Source organism: Toxorhynchites rutilus, chromosome 3 (genome assembly GCF_029784135.1).
Source record: "Toxorhynchites rutilus septentrionalis strain SRP chromosome 3, ASM2978413v1, whole genome shotgun sequence".
Lineage (NCBI taxonomy): Eukaryota > Metazoa > Arthropoda > Insecta > Diptera > Culicidae > Toxorhynchites > Toxorhynchites rutilus.
The window spans coordinates 256,863,784-256,879,856 of NC_073746.1; the positions used below are offsets into that span (position 1 = coordinate 256,863,784).

General features: G+C 39.0%; 1 protein-coding gene across 10 annotated transcripts in view; it reads left to right on the forward strand.

Moving 5' to 3' along the window:
• The window catches only part of LOC129780113 (uncharacterized), a 391,085-nt gene that overhangs the window by 353,717 nt on the left and 21,295 nt on the right, over positions 1-16,073 (forward strand). For 8 of the 10 annotated variants that reach the window (XM_055788062.1, XM_055788066.1, XM_055788065.1 and 5 more), the window contains 9 exons: positions 1,231-1,536; positions 1,599-1,739; positions 1,843-1,995; positions 2,119-2,249; positions 2,372-2,455; positions 14,390-14,543; positions 14,615-15,015; positions 15,078-15,401; positions 15,468-15,708. In XM_055788062.1, coding sequence (XP_055644037.1) covers positions 1,231-1,536; positions 1,599-1,739; positions 1,843-1,995; positions 2,119-2,249; positions 2,372-2,455; positions 14,390-14,543; positions 14,615-15,015; positions 15,078-15,401; positions 15,468-15,708 — 1,935 coding nt within the window. The remainder of the gene's footprint in view (positions 1-1,230; positions 1,537-1,598; positions 1,740-1,842; positions 1,996-2,118; positions 2,250-2,371; positions 2,456-14,389; positions 14,544-14,614; positions 15,016-15,077; positions 15,402-15,467; positions 15,709-16,073) is intronic. The other 2 variants (XM_055788063.1, XM_055788069.1) reach the window with 1 other exon arrangement.

Sequence of the window (16,073 nt, forward strand, 5' to 3'; positions counted from 1 at the left end):
TGAATCTGGAATCTGAATCAGGAATCTGAATCTGGAATCTGAATCTTGAATCTGATTCTGAATCCGAATTTTGAATCTGGAATCTGAAACAGAAACATGAACCTGGAATCTGAATCTAGAAATCTCAATCTGGAATCTGAATCTGGAATCTGAATCTGGAATCTGAATCTGGAATCTGAATCTGGAATCTGAATCTGGAATCTGAATCTGGAATCTGAATCTGGAATCTGAATCTGGAATCTGAATCTGGAATCTGAATCTGGAATCTGAATCTGGAATCTGAATCTGGAATCTGAATCTGGAATCTGAATCTGGAATCTGAATCTGGAATCTGAATCTGGAATCTGTATCTGGAATCTGAATCTGGAATCTGTATCTGGAATCTGAATCTGGAATCTGAATCTGGAATCTGTATCTGGAATCTGAATCTGGAATCTGAATCTGGAATCTGAATCTGGAATCTGTATCTGGAATCTGAATCTGGAATCTGAATCTGGAATCTGAATCTGGAATCTGAATCTGGAATCTGAATCTGGAATCTGAATCTGGAATCTGAATCTGGAATCTGAATCTGGAATCTGAATCTGGAATCTGAATCTGGAATCTGAATCTGGAATCTGAATCTGGAATCTGAATCTGGAATCTGAATCTGGAATCTGAATCTGGAATCTGAATCTGGAATCTGAATCTAGAATCTGAATCTGGAATCTGAATCTGGAATCTGAATCTGGAATCTGAATCTGGAATCTGAATCTGGAATCTGAATCTGGAATCTGAATCTGGAATCTGAATCTGGAATCTGAATCTAGAATCTGAATCTGGAATCTGAATCTGGAATCTTAATCTGGAATCTGTATCTTGAATTTGATTCTTAATCCGAATTCTGAATATAGAATCTTAAACAAAAACATGAACCTGGAATCTGAATCTAGAATCTGGTTTTCGAAATCTGAATCTGAAATCTGAATCTAGAATCTGAATCTGGAATCTGAATCTTGAATTTAATTCTGAATCCGAATTCTGAATCCGAATTCTGATTCTGGGATCTGAAACAGAAACATGAACCTGGAATCTGAATCTAGAATCTGATGTTTGGAATCTGAATTTGAAATATGGGAAATGAGAAAAAAAAAGTCTGGCTGCAATCTGGTTGAAAGACCATGCCATGAAAGTATTAAGTATTATGTATTGAGTATAAAGATTGATTTGTATTATTTGCCATCTCAACAGGAAACGGTCGAAGATACCGGATCGGAGAGCGCCAACGATGCGGACAGAACAATGCGGCGACGTCGGCGTCTCAAAATCCCCAAAACTGTGGTGAATCCAGATGAAAATTTTTATTTCTACTGGTTGATGACAGTGACGATTGGTATTCTCTATAATATGTGGACGTTGATCGTTCGCCAGAGCTTCCCGGAGCTGCAGGAGAAGGTCTACAAATTTTGGTTTAGCTGTGATTGTATTACCGACGTTGTTTTTATAGTAGATGTAGTTGTACAGCTGCGAACAGGCTATCTCGAACAGGGACTAATGGTATGGTAAAGTTATTTCTTCTCTGGTGCAATGAAAATTTATTTCCTCCTTTTCCCCAACAGGTGTACGACTCGAGGAAATTGGCAGGCCATTATCTTCACTCGAGTGAATTTTTATTAGATCTAGCGACTTTGGTACCTTTAGATATTCTACAAATACGCCTTGGTTCGCAGCCTCTGCTGCGATTTCCTCGATTTTTCAAGGTTCGTTAGACAATCTTGCGAAAGCGTTAATGTTTTTCTGAATGAGTATATACGCCTTTTCTTCTCTCTTCTTTTAATTTCAAATTTACCACCTCCGGAGCAGGTTTATCGTGCAATAAAGTATTACTACATAGTAGAGAGCAGGACGGTGTGGCCCAATCTGTGGCGAGTCGTAAATCTTATTCACATCCTACTCATACTTGCCCACTGGTTCGGTTGTTTCTATTTTCTGCTTTCCGAGGCGGAAGGATTTCAGGTACGGTAGTACAAAGTTGCTCGGGATCATGGCCACTATACTGCAGCACGTGAAAACACGTGTCCTCCAACTGGCAGATATGGTATTCTATACGTTACGTGCTTTTTTGTATTTCACCCACAGGGAGACTGGGTATATCCATATCGGCCGGGGGACTATGCAACGCTCACTAGGAAGTACCTTGGCAGTCTCTATTGGTCAACGCTCACACTGACAACTATCGGAGATTTGCCCACACCTGAAACGAACGCTGAGTAAGTAACGATGATGTTATTAGCTTTTCATCATAATTGTCCTCTTTGATGCTTCGGATGAATTCTCAAATTGATTATTGAATCACTTTTTCATTGCAAAACCATTTCTATATGAAACACAGACCGTCCCAGTCGGTGGATGGCCCTAGATCTATTCCTCGGCGTGGACTCAAATCACGACTCCTGCAATTTAACTCAAGCCGCGGGTATGATAAATACGTTCTGAATTCTCTTCCCTATTTCTCTATTTTATAGATTTTACCATTCAGCTGAAATAGGGCAGAGAGTTAAACATTTAGAGACCCAAAGTCCTTCGACCGGGCTCATGTTCAAAGTTTCGAATATAATATTTCCCGACTCGTTTCCATGGTACATGACAAATTAAAAATCTCTATCCGAGTGCATAAGAAGCCGAATTAGATTTCATTTGTTTTAAGAATTACAATTCGTTCCGTAGGGAAAAGCGCATCTTAGAAGATTTCATAAGAACTGTTCGTCGAAAAATGAACCAGAACGCTTCTGTGTACGTTATGAGAAACATGGCGATATTAAGTGTAATAAACTCTCCTTAATGATTTTCCCGCCTGATCTCGGAGGAAACAACCAACGAAAGTAAACGTATAAAGCTTCCCCACAAGTCACATCCCACACCCACATAGTTGAACGGTTACGACGGCATTCCCTGAGAGCAGAAGAAACACAAACAGCAAAATCACCCATCCCAACATATGAATCAAAGTTTTCGAATGTAATGCTACAAACATATATTAAGGCGCCCCAGCGAATGTGTGCAATAATCCATAAATGTCGGAATGTCACTGACGAAACCAAGACGTTTTTGCGTTTGACATAACTTTAGGCGTAAAAAATGGAACACTATTTCTATACTTACCGTCGCGTGGGGATACTTTTGATCATCCAGATTTTTAATGTTTCCTAATATTAATACTTTTTCAATTTATGTAATATTTTCGTCATTTTATGAAATAAATTTCTGGTACTTTTTTGTTTTGCCACCACTGCATGAAAAGTTCCTAGACTCTCGCGGAAATGATTCACAACTTCATAAGCATCACAATTCTAAAATTGCGGTTAATTGATAGACTGATGAAAAACTATTCGTTTAACATAACAGTTCGGCTGAAAAGTTCATAACTTGACTATCACAAAGCACCATCTTCCAATGGATACGTGTCAAAATTTGACAATCGAGCGATTTAGATCGTGAGTTACAGCATTGAGAGTGAAGCAACTTCTCTTATTGCAAAAAAAAAAATGGAAAAATCACAAATCAAAGAAAAAGATGACAAAATTGCATGAATTGGGCTTCGAATTGCTTCCACATCTACCGTGTTCTCCAGGTCTGGCCCCCAGCGACAATTTTCTGTTCGCAGACCTGAAGACAATGCTCGCTGGCAAGAAATTTAAGACTGATGATGAAGCGATTACCCAAATATATATTTTATTAAGGTACATGTGGCGTTAGCCTGACGGGGCCGGGAGTCCAATATTTTGACAATTTTTGTCTTACAACTATGTCAGTAATATGTAACCGATTACTCGCGGTTGGCTCGAGGTTAGTATTACAAGTGTTCTCATAATTGGTATGTTGCAGTCTTCGATGCTCTGTACGTGTTCTCGACACGGGATACTTCCTATTGGGATGTAGCTGACCATTAATCAGCAACGCCCCCTAGTCTGTACCCCATATCTAGCGTGGTGCGTCTTTCTCGACTCGAGGAATCCAGGATAGAATGGTCACTAGCCGGCGCAATCATCAGCTCGTGTAGAGTTGTCATGAGCGGTACAACCTTTGGCTCTTGTTGAATGATCATTGGACTGCACAACCTTCGGCCCGTGCATCTGTAAAGAGTGTGTGTATGTATTGCCGCGACTAAGTAAAGGTTTATCGATCGGATAGGAGGGATATTAAACGGGGACACAACGAAGGAAACATCATTAAACGTTGACATCGGCGTTTCTGAGGAACAGGTATAGATGAAACAGAAGATCAGGATCCCGGCTACCTAAGATATCCCGGACGGGGATATCCGATTGTCTGCCTTGTGCTCTCAGTGCTCTAGAGAGCTGAGAGCGAGCAGCATGGAACCGGATACACGACCAGACAACATGCTCGATGTCGTGGTAGCCATCGCCACAATCACAAAGATTGTTTGCTGCGAGCCCAATGCGATAGAGATGCGCGTTTAAGTTGTAGTGATTGGACATAAACCGAGATATCACGCGAATGAAATCACGACCTACATCCAATCCCTTGAACCATGCACTCGTCGAGACCTTAGGGATAATCGTGTGTAACCAACGACCGAACTCATCTCCACTCCACATGCGCTGCCAACTTACGAGCGTATACTGACGAGGAATGTGGAAAAATTCATTATAAGCAATTTGCCTTTCAAAAAGTGTGCCTTCTAAAGCGCCCACCTTAGCTAGCGAGTCCGCTTTCTCATTCCCCGGAATCGAGCAATGAGAGGGAACCCATGCTAAGGTAATCTTGAATAATTTTTCGACCAAAACACTCAATAGTTGTCTTATTCTTGTTAGGAAATAAGATGAGCGTTTATCAACTTTCATTGAGCGGATTGCCTCTATTGAGCTGAGACTGTCTGAAAAAATAAAATAGTGGTCGATGGGCAATGTTTCAATGATCCCTAATGCGTAATATATCGCACCCAGTTCAGCGACATACACGGAACAAGGATCTTTGAGTTTGAAAGAGGCACTGGAATTTTCATTGAAGATGCCGAAGCCAGTGAACCCGTTTATGAATGAACCGTCAGTAAAGAACATTTTATTAGATCTAACTTTCCCATATTCTGCCTAAAATATCGGCGGAATAGAATCTGAGCGTAGATGATCTGGTATTCCATGGATTTTTTGTCGCATGGACAGATCAAAAATGACAGAGGAATTGCAGAAGTATGGGAAGCAAACTTGGTTGGAGATGCCTGGTGAAGGGTGCACGTCGTGGGTAAGGTACTCATGATATAAAGACATAAAACTTGACTGAGGAGTCAGTTGGAGTAGACTTTCGAAGTTATCAATCACCAATGGATTCATGATCTTGCAACGGATTAGAAATCTGTAGGATAATTCTGTGAACCGAAGAGTAAGCGGGAGTACTCCTGCCAAAACTTCGAGACTCATCGTATGTGCCGAATGCAAACACCCCATGCCTATACGCAAGCAACAATATTGTATTCTCTCCAGCTTGAGAATATGAATCCTGGCAGCTGATCGGAAGCAAAAACTGCCATATTCTAACACTGATAATATCGTTGTTTTGTAAAACTGAATGAGGTCTCCTGGATGGGCACCCCACCATGTTCCGGTAATTGTTTGGAGAAAATTGATCCTTTGCTGGCATTTCTGTTTCAAATACGCAATGTGTCTCCCCCAGGTACACTTAGAATCAAAATATACACCCAGGTTTTTGATAAACATAGAGTGTTGGATCGTTTTGCCGGATAGGTGAAGCTGGAATTGTGCGGGTTCGTGCTTCCTAGAAAAAACGACCATTTCAGTTTTCTCCGTAGAGAATTCGAGGGCCCACGTGAACAGATTGTTCAGGGTATCTTGCAACGACTTTTGCAGAACGACGGGATTAGTACCCGTGATGGAAATAACTCCATCGTCTGCAAGTTGTCTCAGCGGTGCAGTCTCTAGTTAGACAATCATCCTTATCATTGACGTAAAAACTGTACAAGAGGGGGCTTAGGCAGGAGCCTTGTGGTAGGCCCATAAAACTGTAACGAGAAGATTTCGAGCTGCCATGAGAGAAAATCATGTGCTTTTCTGACAGTAAATTGTACAGGAAATTGTTGAGAATTGGTGAAAGTCCACGATTATGAAGCTTCTCTGAGAGAATTTCTGAGAATTGAGGCCTATTTAGAGGAAAAACCGAAAGAGTACTATAAAAATGGCATCAAGTTGCAAGATCGCTATAATCGCTGCATCGCCCTCAAAGGCAACTACACCCGGGTTTTTTTTACGCGGGGGATACGTACCTCGTAAAAAAACCGCGTTAATTCGAAAATCCGCGTAAAAAACCGCGCTAATTGGAAAATCCGCGTAAAAAACCATGTCACCTAATGATAGGTATCAAATGGGACTATCTTTACTTAGAACAGAATCCATGTAAGAATCGTGATAAGGCACGGCACTATGCGCTAAGCTCCATTACAAGCACTAATAACCGTAATATGCTCTGAGGGAACATGAGAGAAAAATGTGAGCTGAGGGGTAGATGTGATATTTGAACTGGTCTTTTTTTACGCGGGTACCGGGTAGCGCTTCTTCCAGCTTTTTGCAACTTCATGAAGCGAGATTCGTTCTGAAATCGGTGTTATTTTGTTCTGTAAAACTGATTGCAACATCCGTTTTGAATAGTTATTCCAACACTTACGCGATTTTTCTTTATTTATTACAAAATTGTCAACATCAGAAAAAATGTAGATCATACCAATCGTTTCATGATCTGAGATTTTGCTATCATAAACAATCTCAATCACACCATCATCAAAATTTGTATAAAATAAGTCAATGATCGTCGAAGTTGTTCTAGTTACTCTGGTGTGATCAATAATTCTTTGTTTAAATCCAGCGGCTTGATTTCAATTCGAGTGATTTTCTATGCTCGGCCCAATCAATATTAAAATCACCAGTAATGATAATTCTTTTTTTTTCATATTCTTGTATGTGCTGTAGCCATACATCTTCCATAAATTCAAAAAAGTCCTTGTCGCTACTACTAGGCGAATGGTATATGCCAGCGTATAAAGACATTTTGCATCCTCTGACTTCTACAGCTAGAAACCAATTGTCCCCGTATATCTCATTGTAAATTTCTTTAAAATTTAAAAAGCTCGAAATATACACCCCCAGTATGAACTGATCTCGATAAGCAATTTAGCTTTGTATATCCTACTACATTAAATCCATCCAGATCAGTTGATTCTGTCAAATGTGTTTCAACCATAATTAGTAGTTTGGGATTTTCACTTGATAACAATATTTCTATTGCATCGAAATGTGTCCGTATCTATGTCAATTCTTTGCTCGTTTTTCATTTTGTTGCAATTTGAGCAATGTACTTCCTCGGAAATAGAGTGATAAATGATTCGGGAGTGAACGGGGCAGCTGCTAACCAACATGAACAATAAAATAGGGGAAACTGAAAAATCTTAAATAAGATCTTCAAAAATTCAAATCCTAAATCTAAAAATCTAAAAATCCATGCATTCGAAAATCTAAAAATATAATGATCCAAAATTCTAAATCTAAAAATTTGAAACAAAATTTTTGAAACTGAAAATTTTGAAATCGAATAATTGGATCAAAAATAAAAAAATCGTAAAACCAGAAAATCAAGAAAATTTAAAAAAAATAAAAAATCGAAAACCACTAAATCTGAAAGTCTAAATTCTGAGGTTTTAAAATACAAAAGTCTGGAATCTGATACCATAAATCTAAAATAACTCACGACGCGATTAATCACGACTATATCGTCGGTCTGTCGGTCGGTGTTTCCCGGTTACCTTTTGTTGAAAATGTAAAATATTTACAGGCGGTATACCTGTTTTTGTGCTATCCATTTTTTGCGATTCCTCGATTCTGTGAAATTTTTTGTGTGATTTTTTCAAATTCCGATTTTTTTTCAAGTTTCGATCAACACTAAAACGCACAAGAGAACACAATTAGAGGGTCCCACGGAGAAGGGTCGAGGGGAAGCAGGTTTGCCTGTAGTAATAATTTGCGACGTGACGACTTACGAAATATATATTTTACTGTAAAGTGTTTTCTCGGTTACCATCTCAGGTTTCCATTAACACTTTCCAACGCTGCGAGTCGAAAAATTTTAAGTATTTCATAAATCACGCGATGAATCATGAATATCTATATATTGTCAGCTCATTTTACTATAGATGTATTTTCCGGTTACCTTCTCATACCCTTCGTCGTCGAGCAGTTTAGAGTTAGCGTTTACAGAATCACATCACTAACCGCAGTGAATCCTGATTTTGAACCTATCCCATTAACAAATATCCCTTCCATGATAAACGCTAGGGAACCACGCTATAGAGGCGACCCTTCTGGCCTTCGGACGGCGAATATCATACTAACATTCCTTCCCTTCCCCTGGTGACTGTAAGGACGTGGCCGGCGTCGTTATTGACCATTTAAAGCTCGAATAGCCGAAAATTGCACAACGAGAATGATTTGCTAGTCCCAAGCGTCAATCTGTGTGTTCTTTGTGCAATTTGGTTGGTTCAGGTCAATTACGGAGAGCAACTACGAATTGTACAGTCTACCCAAGCTCAATCTCAAGCTCAATTTGAGCAATGTATTTCCTCGGATGTACAGTCCTTAAATTCATGGTTTTTCCGCATTTCACAATCTTATGACCATATTCACAGCATTTAAAACATCTCAGAATCATTAAACCATCAATCACTCGACATGTTTCAAATCCACAAAATACTGATTTCGCTTCTATCATTTTAGTATACGTATCTCTATCGACTTCTATGATCGCACTGTATTTATTATACTTCATTTTATCATTGCAATAGACTTTTCTTTCTTCGAAATGTTTGTTTTTATGTAACAAATCGATGTAACAATAATTTGTTAAATTTAAACCACAATATCACACCACAGTGTAACGTTCACAAAAAAGGGGTTTTCCTTAAGTTACACGAATAAAGCAAACAAATAAATAAATAAAGGATTTTGTTTCATCAAAGTTAGCTTCAAATTATTCTCATCCATTTCTTCACTAAGTCCAATTATTTTGACAGTGACAGTTTCAGTGCTTCTGGTATTTTAACCTCGTAGTCCTAACCCAACTTTTTCCCAACTAGTTAATAGTTGGGAGTATAGGGAGTTGGTTAATACCTTCAACAACTCTATTGAGTTTCTTTCAGAAGCAGAGACAACAACAGTATCATTTTTTCCGTTTCGCAGACTATTTATATTCAATCCCTTGGGATTAACATTTTCTTTCTGAATTTTTCTTGTAATATCTGATTCCTGTGTTATTTTTGGCTTTATGATTAAGATCTTTTCCCTTTTTTTTTTTTTTTATCTTCGCTTATTTTTCGTCGGCCTATTTCCGCCACTTTAGTGCCAATCACCGACATCAGGGAGGCGACTCCACCTGTTCCTACCTATCAGACTCAACAACTCATGAGCCGGGCCAACTTCTTTTACTTCCGCTCCGAAGGAAGACGTAACCAGAGATTTTTCGCCTCAGAAAATCCCAACGACGCCAGCTGGGATTGAACCCAGGCCGATCGGATTGTGAGGCTGTTACGCTAACCATACAACCACTGGCGCCGTCATCTTTTCCCTTGTCAAAGTTTTATTTTTTACATTAGTCTTCTTATCCGATATAATTTCATTTGTTGTTTTCCCTGCATCTGCACAGCAGCAAAACTCAAAGGAGTTGTATTTTCATTTTTATTTGCTTGCTCGTCACGTCGGCGCTTTTTTTAATTTGATCGTAGATTATATCGCTGAGGTGTTTCTTCCGCATCTGCGTTAACATCAATATTGTTTTTTACTAAATTTGCAATTTCCGTACGTACTGCCTCTTTTACTTTGAGCTCAAAGTTTTTAGCCAAGTCTACTAAACATTTCAGCTCATTAATATTATTCAAAATTTTGCTTACCGAATCATCAAAATGATTGTTTCCAAAACCATTTTCAAGTAGCAGAAGACATGTATCGCAAACAAAAACCGCATTTTCTTTTTAAAAAAAATCCATATTAGAACGCACCACGCTAGGTAAGCATACAATATGTATTGTTTCATGACACTTACCGTAGCACTCTATCGCTTCTGTATTCGGATCTTCTATTCTCTCACAGCAGTGACTACACATATCTGATAGACCCATATCTATAGATACAACAGCATTCGCGTGTGTAATTTCCGAAAGTTATGGATCGCGGACAACTGTTTTAAGCTTTAATTTTTTTTTTTAATTTTCCACAACTGTTTGCTATTATTTTTGTTCTGATCAATCTTACTCTGATCCGTTCTGGCTTTTGTTGCTTCTAAATAATAATTAAATCTTTCACAGGTTTTCTTTTATTGCATGTTCGGAGGTGGAGAACCTCTTTCTATGGTTGTGGTTCTTGAGGGCAACCTTCTCACCTTTCCATCTTCTCATGCATCTCACTAGTTCTCGTCCAAGGGGGAAGATCAAGGATCATCTTTAGGATCTTGTTTTGTACTCGCTGGAGTCTCAGTTTGTGCGAAGGGACGCAGCTCTTCCAAAATGAGATTGCGTATTCAATCACAGAGTAGATGATAGGCAACTGATTATTCAGGTTCAGCTTAAAAGTTCTAAATTCTTGAATGGCGTTAACGTTCCCTGTGGAACTTTTGCCGTCTCAACGTATGTATTAACTAGCGTCATTTATTAATACTTAGTTGAGATTTCTTAAGCCAAATAACACGCCTTGAAAGTATTCCGAGGGGCAAGCTCTAGAATACGCGTGGCCACAGTTCAAGTCGAAGGAAATTTCTCTGACGAAAAGTTTTAAATATGAGATCTAAAGATCAGTTGTCTATCTAATGTGAGTCCTAAGTAAATTACCTCTTCGGACTTCTGAATTATGAAGTCGCCAAGCCTAGTTCTGCAATAATCAGTCGGAACAAGTGTAGAGGCGATCTGGCGAAAGTCACTATAATACAGATAAAAAAAAAGTCGGAACAAGTAATTTCTCATGTGGAAATAAAATAGTTTGAGTCGTTACCACAATGACACCAGTTTTCCAACTCGTTAAATAATTAGATAAAGCATCCAGGCCTCTCCGCAGTTTACGTGAAAAGGCAACTATAACACGATATTCGTGTTTTTGGATCTAGAAGCAGAAGGAATACATTCAAGGCGTATTATTTGGCATAAAAAATCTCAACTAGTTACTATTAAATGAAGCAAGTTTAATAGCTAAGTTGAGACGGCAAATGTTACTCCAGGAACGTTAGTGCAATTCAAAAAGATCAAAAGATGCCTTTCACCTGAACCCTCAGACGAGATAAGTGAAGAGTTTCGGTGATTCATAGTGTAAGTTTCGGTGATAAACCATGCAAATTTTATCAGTGGCTTCTTTTTCATATTTCTTTTATTTCCCTTAAATAGAATGACATGCATGGTGGATAGCTACGATTATTTTCGCAATGGTATTCATGTATTCAAATTGTACTTTGTTAATACTTGAGTCACTCCTTTTTGTTAATACAATTAGAGGAGTTTATATTGGGCCAATCAAAACGTGAGATAAGACGCGTTCAGATAATGCTTGATATTTTACAATTTCACAATTGTTTGTCTCAAAAATATAGTTTACTTTATGGTGATTGATGCGTAGAAATATTCCCACTCAATTGATGCAAACATCGTTGCGTTCCATCAAGAAATACTTGAGTTATAGGCATTCAAAATATGTATTTTTTTTTAAATTTTTGGTTTGAATATTTCCATTTTGAACCCTATATCTTCCTGTTAGATATAGTCCTTCGTCGAAATATTCAAAATCCATCCACTACTACGGTAGTTATAATATCTCAAAGAAAAAATAAATAAAGATCCAAAGTAGCCCCAAACGACGATACATTTTTTTTGTTTCCATCTTCATATTCGTATATAATTCACCATCACTGACCATAGCGGTTATCCTTTTTTCACGAGACAGCCTTCAACCGGGATATGATTTAATTATATGTTTAGCGGGAAAATCTCTAGGAACATGACAAGGTTTGTTTCAGTAGACATTTATCGGATTAGATGGAAATCAGTGAAAGGATTGAATCCTATTTTTCGAATTAGGCGACAGCTGCGACGAATTCTTCTAAAATTACATCAACTGGATCGAACAGTCTTAATTAGTTTATATGATTAGAGGTGTATGTTTCTCCCAGTGCGTAATCTACAATAGGAGAGGGTAATCCTGACTCAGTAGTATCAAAATAAAAATGACACAAAGCTTATAACTTGGATGTGTGGCGACATTTTCCCTGCTCCCTATTATTCTAGAGTTTTAGAGTCATGTTATGTTTTCATTCATTTAATAAAGGGAAAAACACATTTTTAATCTGTATTTAACTAAAATAGAATGTGCTGTTAGATTGTGAAAAAATAAGCTAATTCTGATTTCTGAGGTCTAATCATCAAAATGCACCATTTGAATTGAATGCCCCTGCTGTCTCCAGTACCCGGTAGACTAAATGTTATCAAAATGACGTCCAAGAAAGAAGAGCAACACATCAAAACTAAGAGCGCGCATCGCAAAAATTCGAACTAACTATCTAACAACTATTCGCAATGTGTAAATGCGCTATTAGCAAAATCGTTAAAATCAGCTGTCACCAACGTAATGAAAGTGTCTGGGGAACGTTCGTCAACAGCCAGAAAGTCTGATTCAGAGGTAGATCGAAATCCGGAAGCCGCAGCGATGATAAAAAAAGACCAGCACTTCCAATCAGAGCCCCAATATATCACGTGTCTACGGTGCTGACGAATTTCAATAACGTGGTGCGAACGACGAAACCTATGTCGCTGTCTCTGACCCTGGCGTTTTCATTGCAACCGGGACTGAGACTAACAAGGGAAATATGTGGTTATAAAGAATCCGATGGCAAGAGTGAACTTCTAAAAGAAAAACAGTATTTTTTTTAAATAAAGGAGGTTGTGTCCAAGAAACGACCGCATTGTTTACGTAGGACTACGCTGTTATTTTATTCAAGCCGCTTGTTCATAACTTGGTGGCTCAAAACAACTGAATATATAAACACTTCTCACCATTTTGCGCTATTCTTAAAAAAGAAACGCTTTCTGTGAATATTACTGGCCTCGAAAAAAAGTAACATTACTTTCTTATGCTCGAGACAACCGCAGCTGTCATCCTTAGAGGAGAAATTTTTGCTACTGGCAAGCGATATCAAGTCACATACAAACTTCCAGAACGACAATTACTTTGTTGGTGACTAAATAAACGAAATATACTCTTTCTATTAATCTTAATAACATCGAAAACAGTCGCATTGCTTCATTATGATCAATATTAGCGCTGATGTCATCCTCGTTGAAGGCAGTTTTGCGACTGGCTACGCGAACTCAAATAACTTATAACATTCCAGTACGACATTCACGATTGTCTAGCTTGATTCCCCTCACAATTGTAATGCTCAGAATCATAATGCCATGGCGTCAGTTTGATGCAATGATTGCAATGCCAGTGAGTAATTTAGTCGCGTCCACAGCTCAATCCGAAACGAAGACATTTGGTGACACAAAACAAGGAAGAGCAAGTAATGCCCATTGCTTCGAATACAGAACAAGACTGAAAGTTTGTCTTCTTGTTCTTCATGAATTAGAGGAACTTCAAACTTTTTTCAGTTCATTCGTCTCTAGTCCTGAGGTGGGCTGGATGTAAATCGCTAGAATCCGTTCGCGACTGTTTTCAAATTTGGCACCCTTAATGAAAGATGTAGTTCTACGTCAAAAAACTTACATCAAATGTAACATGTTATTTTTGTTTGATCAATCTTTTATTTAACGTCCTTTATTTTTAAGCACTTTTCCATATCAATCTCCGAAATCACAGTCTTTTTTGTAGCAAAAACCTTAATTCGTTGTACTAAGCTATGATCCTGCCAGATCAAGAGTTTTTAAATAACACATTTTCAGGTAAACACAAATTTGAACTTACTGGGACATCTCCTTGATCCGTAGACTTATAGAATTTATACTCGGAAAGCTGCTCGAAATCGATCTCCACGTATTTAATGTCTTCCATAAGTGTGGTTGTTACCTCGTTAGAACCGTGCTATACAATTTCAGATTGAGTGTTTTGGTTTGAGAACAAAACTGACCAGTAGGAGCGCTGTAGTTAAGATAGTGCTTTTCAATGCGGGATGGTTTACATCAATATAAGAACAAATCATGTATTTTCTTTCTAAATGACTATAATGCATATCTAATCAGAAGATTACATAGACCGACCAATGAATACGGGGCAATTATATTCGAAAACTTTGATACATGCGTTTGGACGTAGTGAAATCGAACCCTTTTTAAGTTTCAAACAATATTACCAATTCTCCACAGATACGTGTTCACCATTGTAAGCTACCTGATCGGAGTGTTCATCTTCGCCACCATTGTCGGCCAAGTGGGAAATGTGATAACAAACCGAAACGCGAACCGGTTGGAGTTTGAACGGCTGCTGGACGGCGCAAAAACTTACATGCGACATCACAAGGTGATGTAGTCTGGTGCTGCTTGATTGGAACAGCGTTTTAGAACTGTAAGTCTAATTTTCCATCCAACCAGGTTCCCGGAGGGATGAAGCGACGAGTGCTGCGGTGGTACGATTACAGCTGGTCCCGAGGCCGGATACAGGGCGGTGGTGATATCAACACTGCGCTGGGTCTTCTGCCAGACAAATTGAAGACTGAATTGGCGCTTCACGTCAACTTGAGCGTGCTGAAGAAGGTTACCATCTTTCAGGAGTGTCAGCCGGAGTTTCTTCACGATTTGGTGCTCAAAATGAAGGCCTACATATTTACGCCGGGCGATTCGATATGTCGAAAAGGTGAGGTGGCGCGGGAGATGTTCATTATCGCCGATGGTATCTTGGAAGTTTTGAGTGAAACCGGTAAGGTGCTGACCACGATGAAGGCTGGCGATTTTTTCGGAGAGATTGGGATCCTGAATCTGGATGGGTTGAACAAGTGAGTAATCTTGGTAAAATATGATTCAAAAGAAGGGGTTATTAATGTGTGTACATGTACAGGCGAACGGCCGATGTACGTTCGGTCGGATACTCGGAGTTGTTTTCACTATCTCGCGAGGATGTCCTCACGGCGATGAAGGATTATCCAGATGCACAAGAGATTCTACACACGCTGGGACGCAAAAGACTGATGGAGGTGCGCTGCATCAATAAAAAACACGCAAATAAGCATGCCGCGAAGGAACACGGCGGTGATCATAGCTCAAATGCAAACAATAACAACAATACCCAAGGTGATAGTAGTGATAATAGTGCCTCAAAACGTATCGTAGATAAGTTAAAAAGTGATGTTAAGGGATTGAAGAACGCGCTGCGTAAACCCAGGTGAATCATTTCAAGTCCTTCTCTCCAAAAGACCTGCTGACATCTTTTTTATTTATTTCAACACAGAACGGGAACAACTAGATGTAGTAACGAGTCGATCGAGATGCAACCTTTACAGGGTAACACCAGTGCCAGTAGCGGTGGGAGTGGTAGCAAAACACCCAAAAGTTTGCTCCGACGAATGCCGCGAGTCAAATCGGATGATATACATACGGAAGACGAAGGCAAGGACACTGACAAAGTTTCGAGTCCGATCGGCGCCGGGCTTCCGCTGTTACATCGGCTGCGGCTGTTGAAGGAAAAACAAGTCAGTTATCGATAAAATTCAAATCCATGAATACCAACAATCGCACGTCATTCACCAACCACTACACACAATTCATACGAGTGTTAGTTTCAAATATATACGTGTTCTTTCTCCAATAGGCTACAGTCATCTTAGTGTCCTATTGTGATTATGCATTTCCACTTCGAAGCAATATAGGTGTCAATATCAAGCTAAACTGTACGAACCTGATAGACAATTGCGATTAAGTTTATATTGGATCATTCGTAGCTTACCCGCTTTGCTGCTAAATTCCTTTGTCGTTTATGAAAAAAAAAATCCAACGCTAATAGTCAAAAAAATTATGTGGTATCTAATGAGTGGTAAGATTAGAGAGAGCGTAAAAC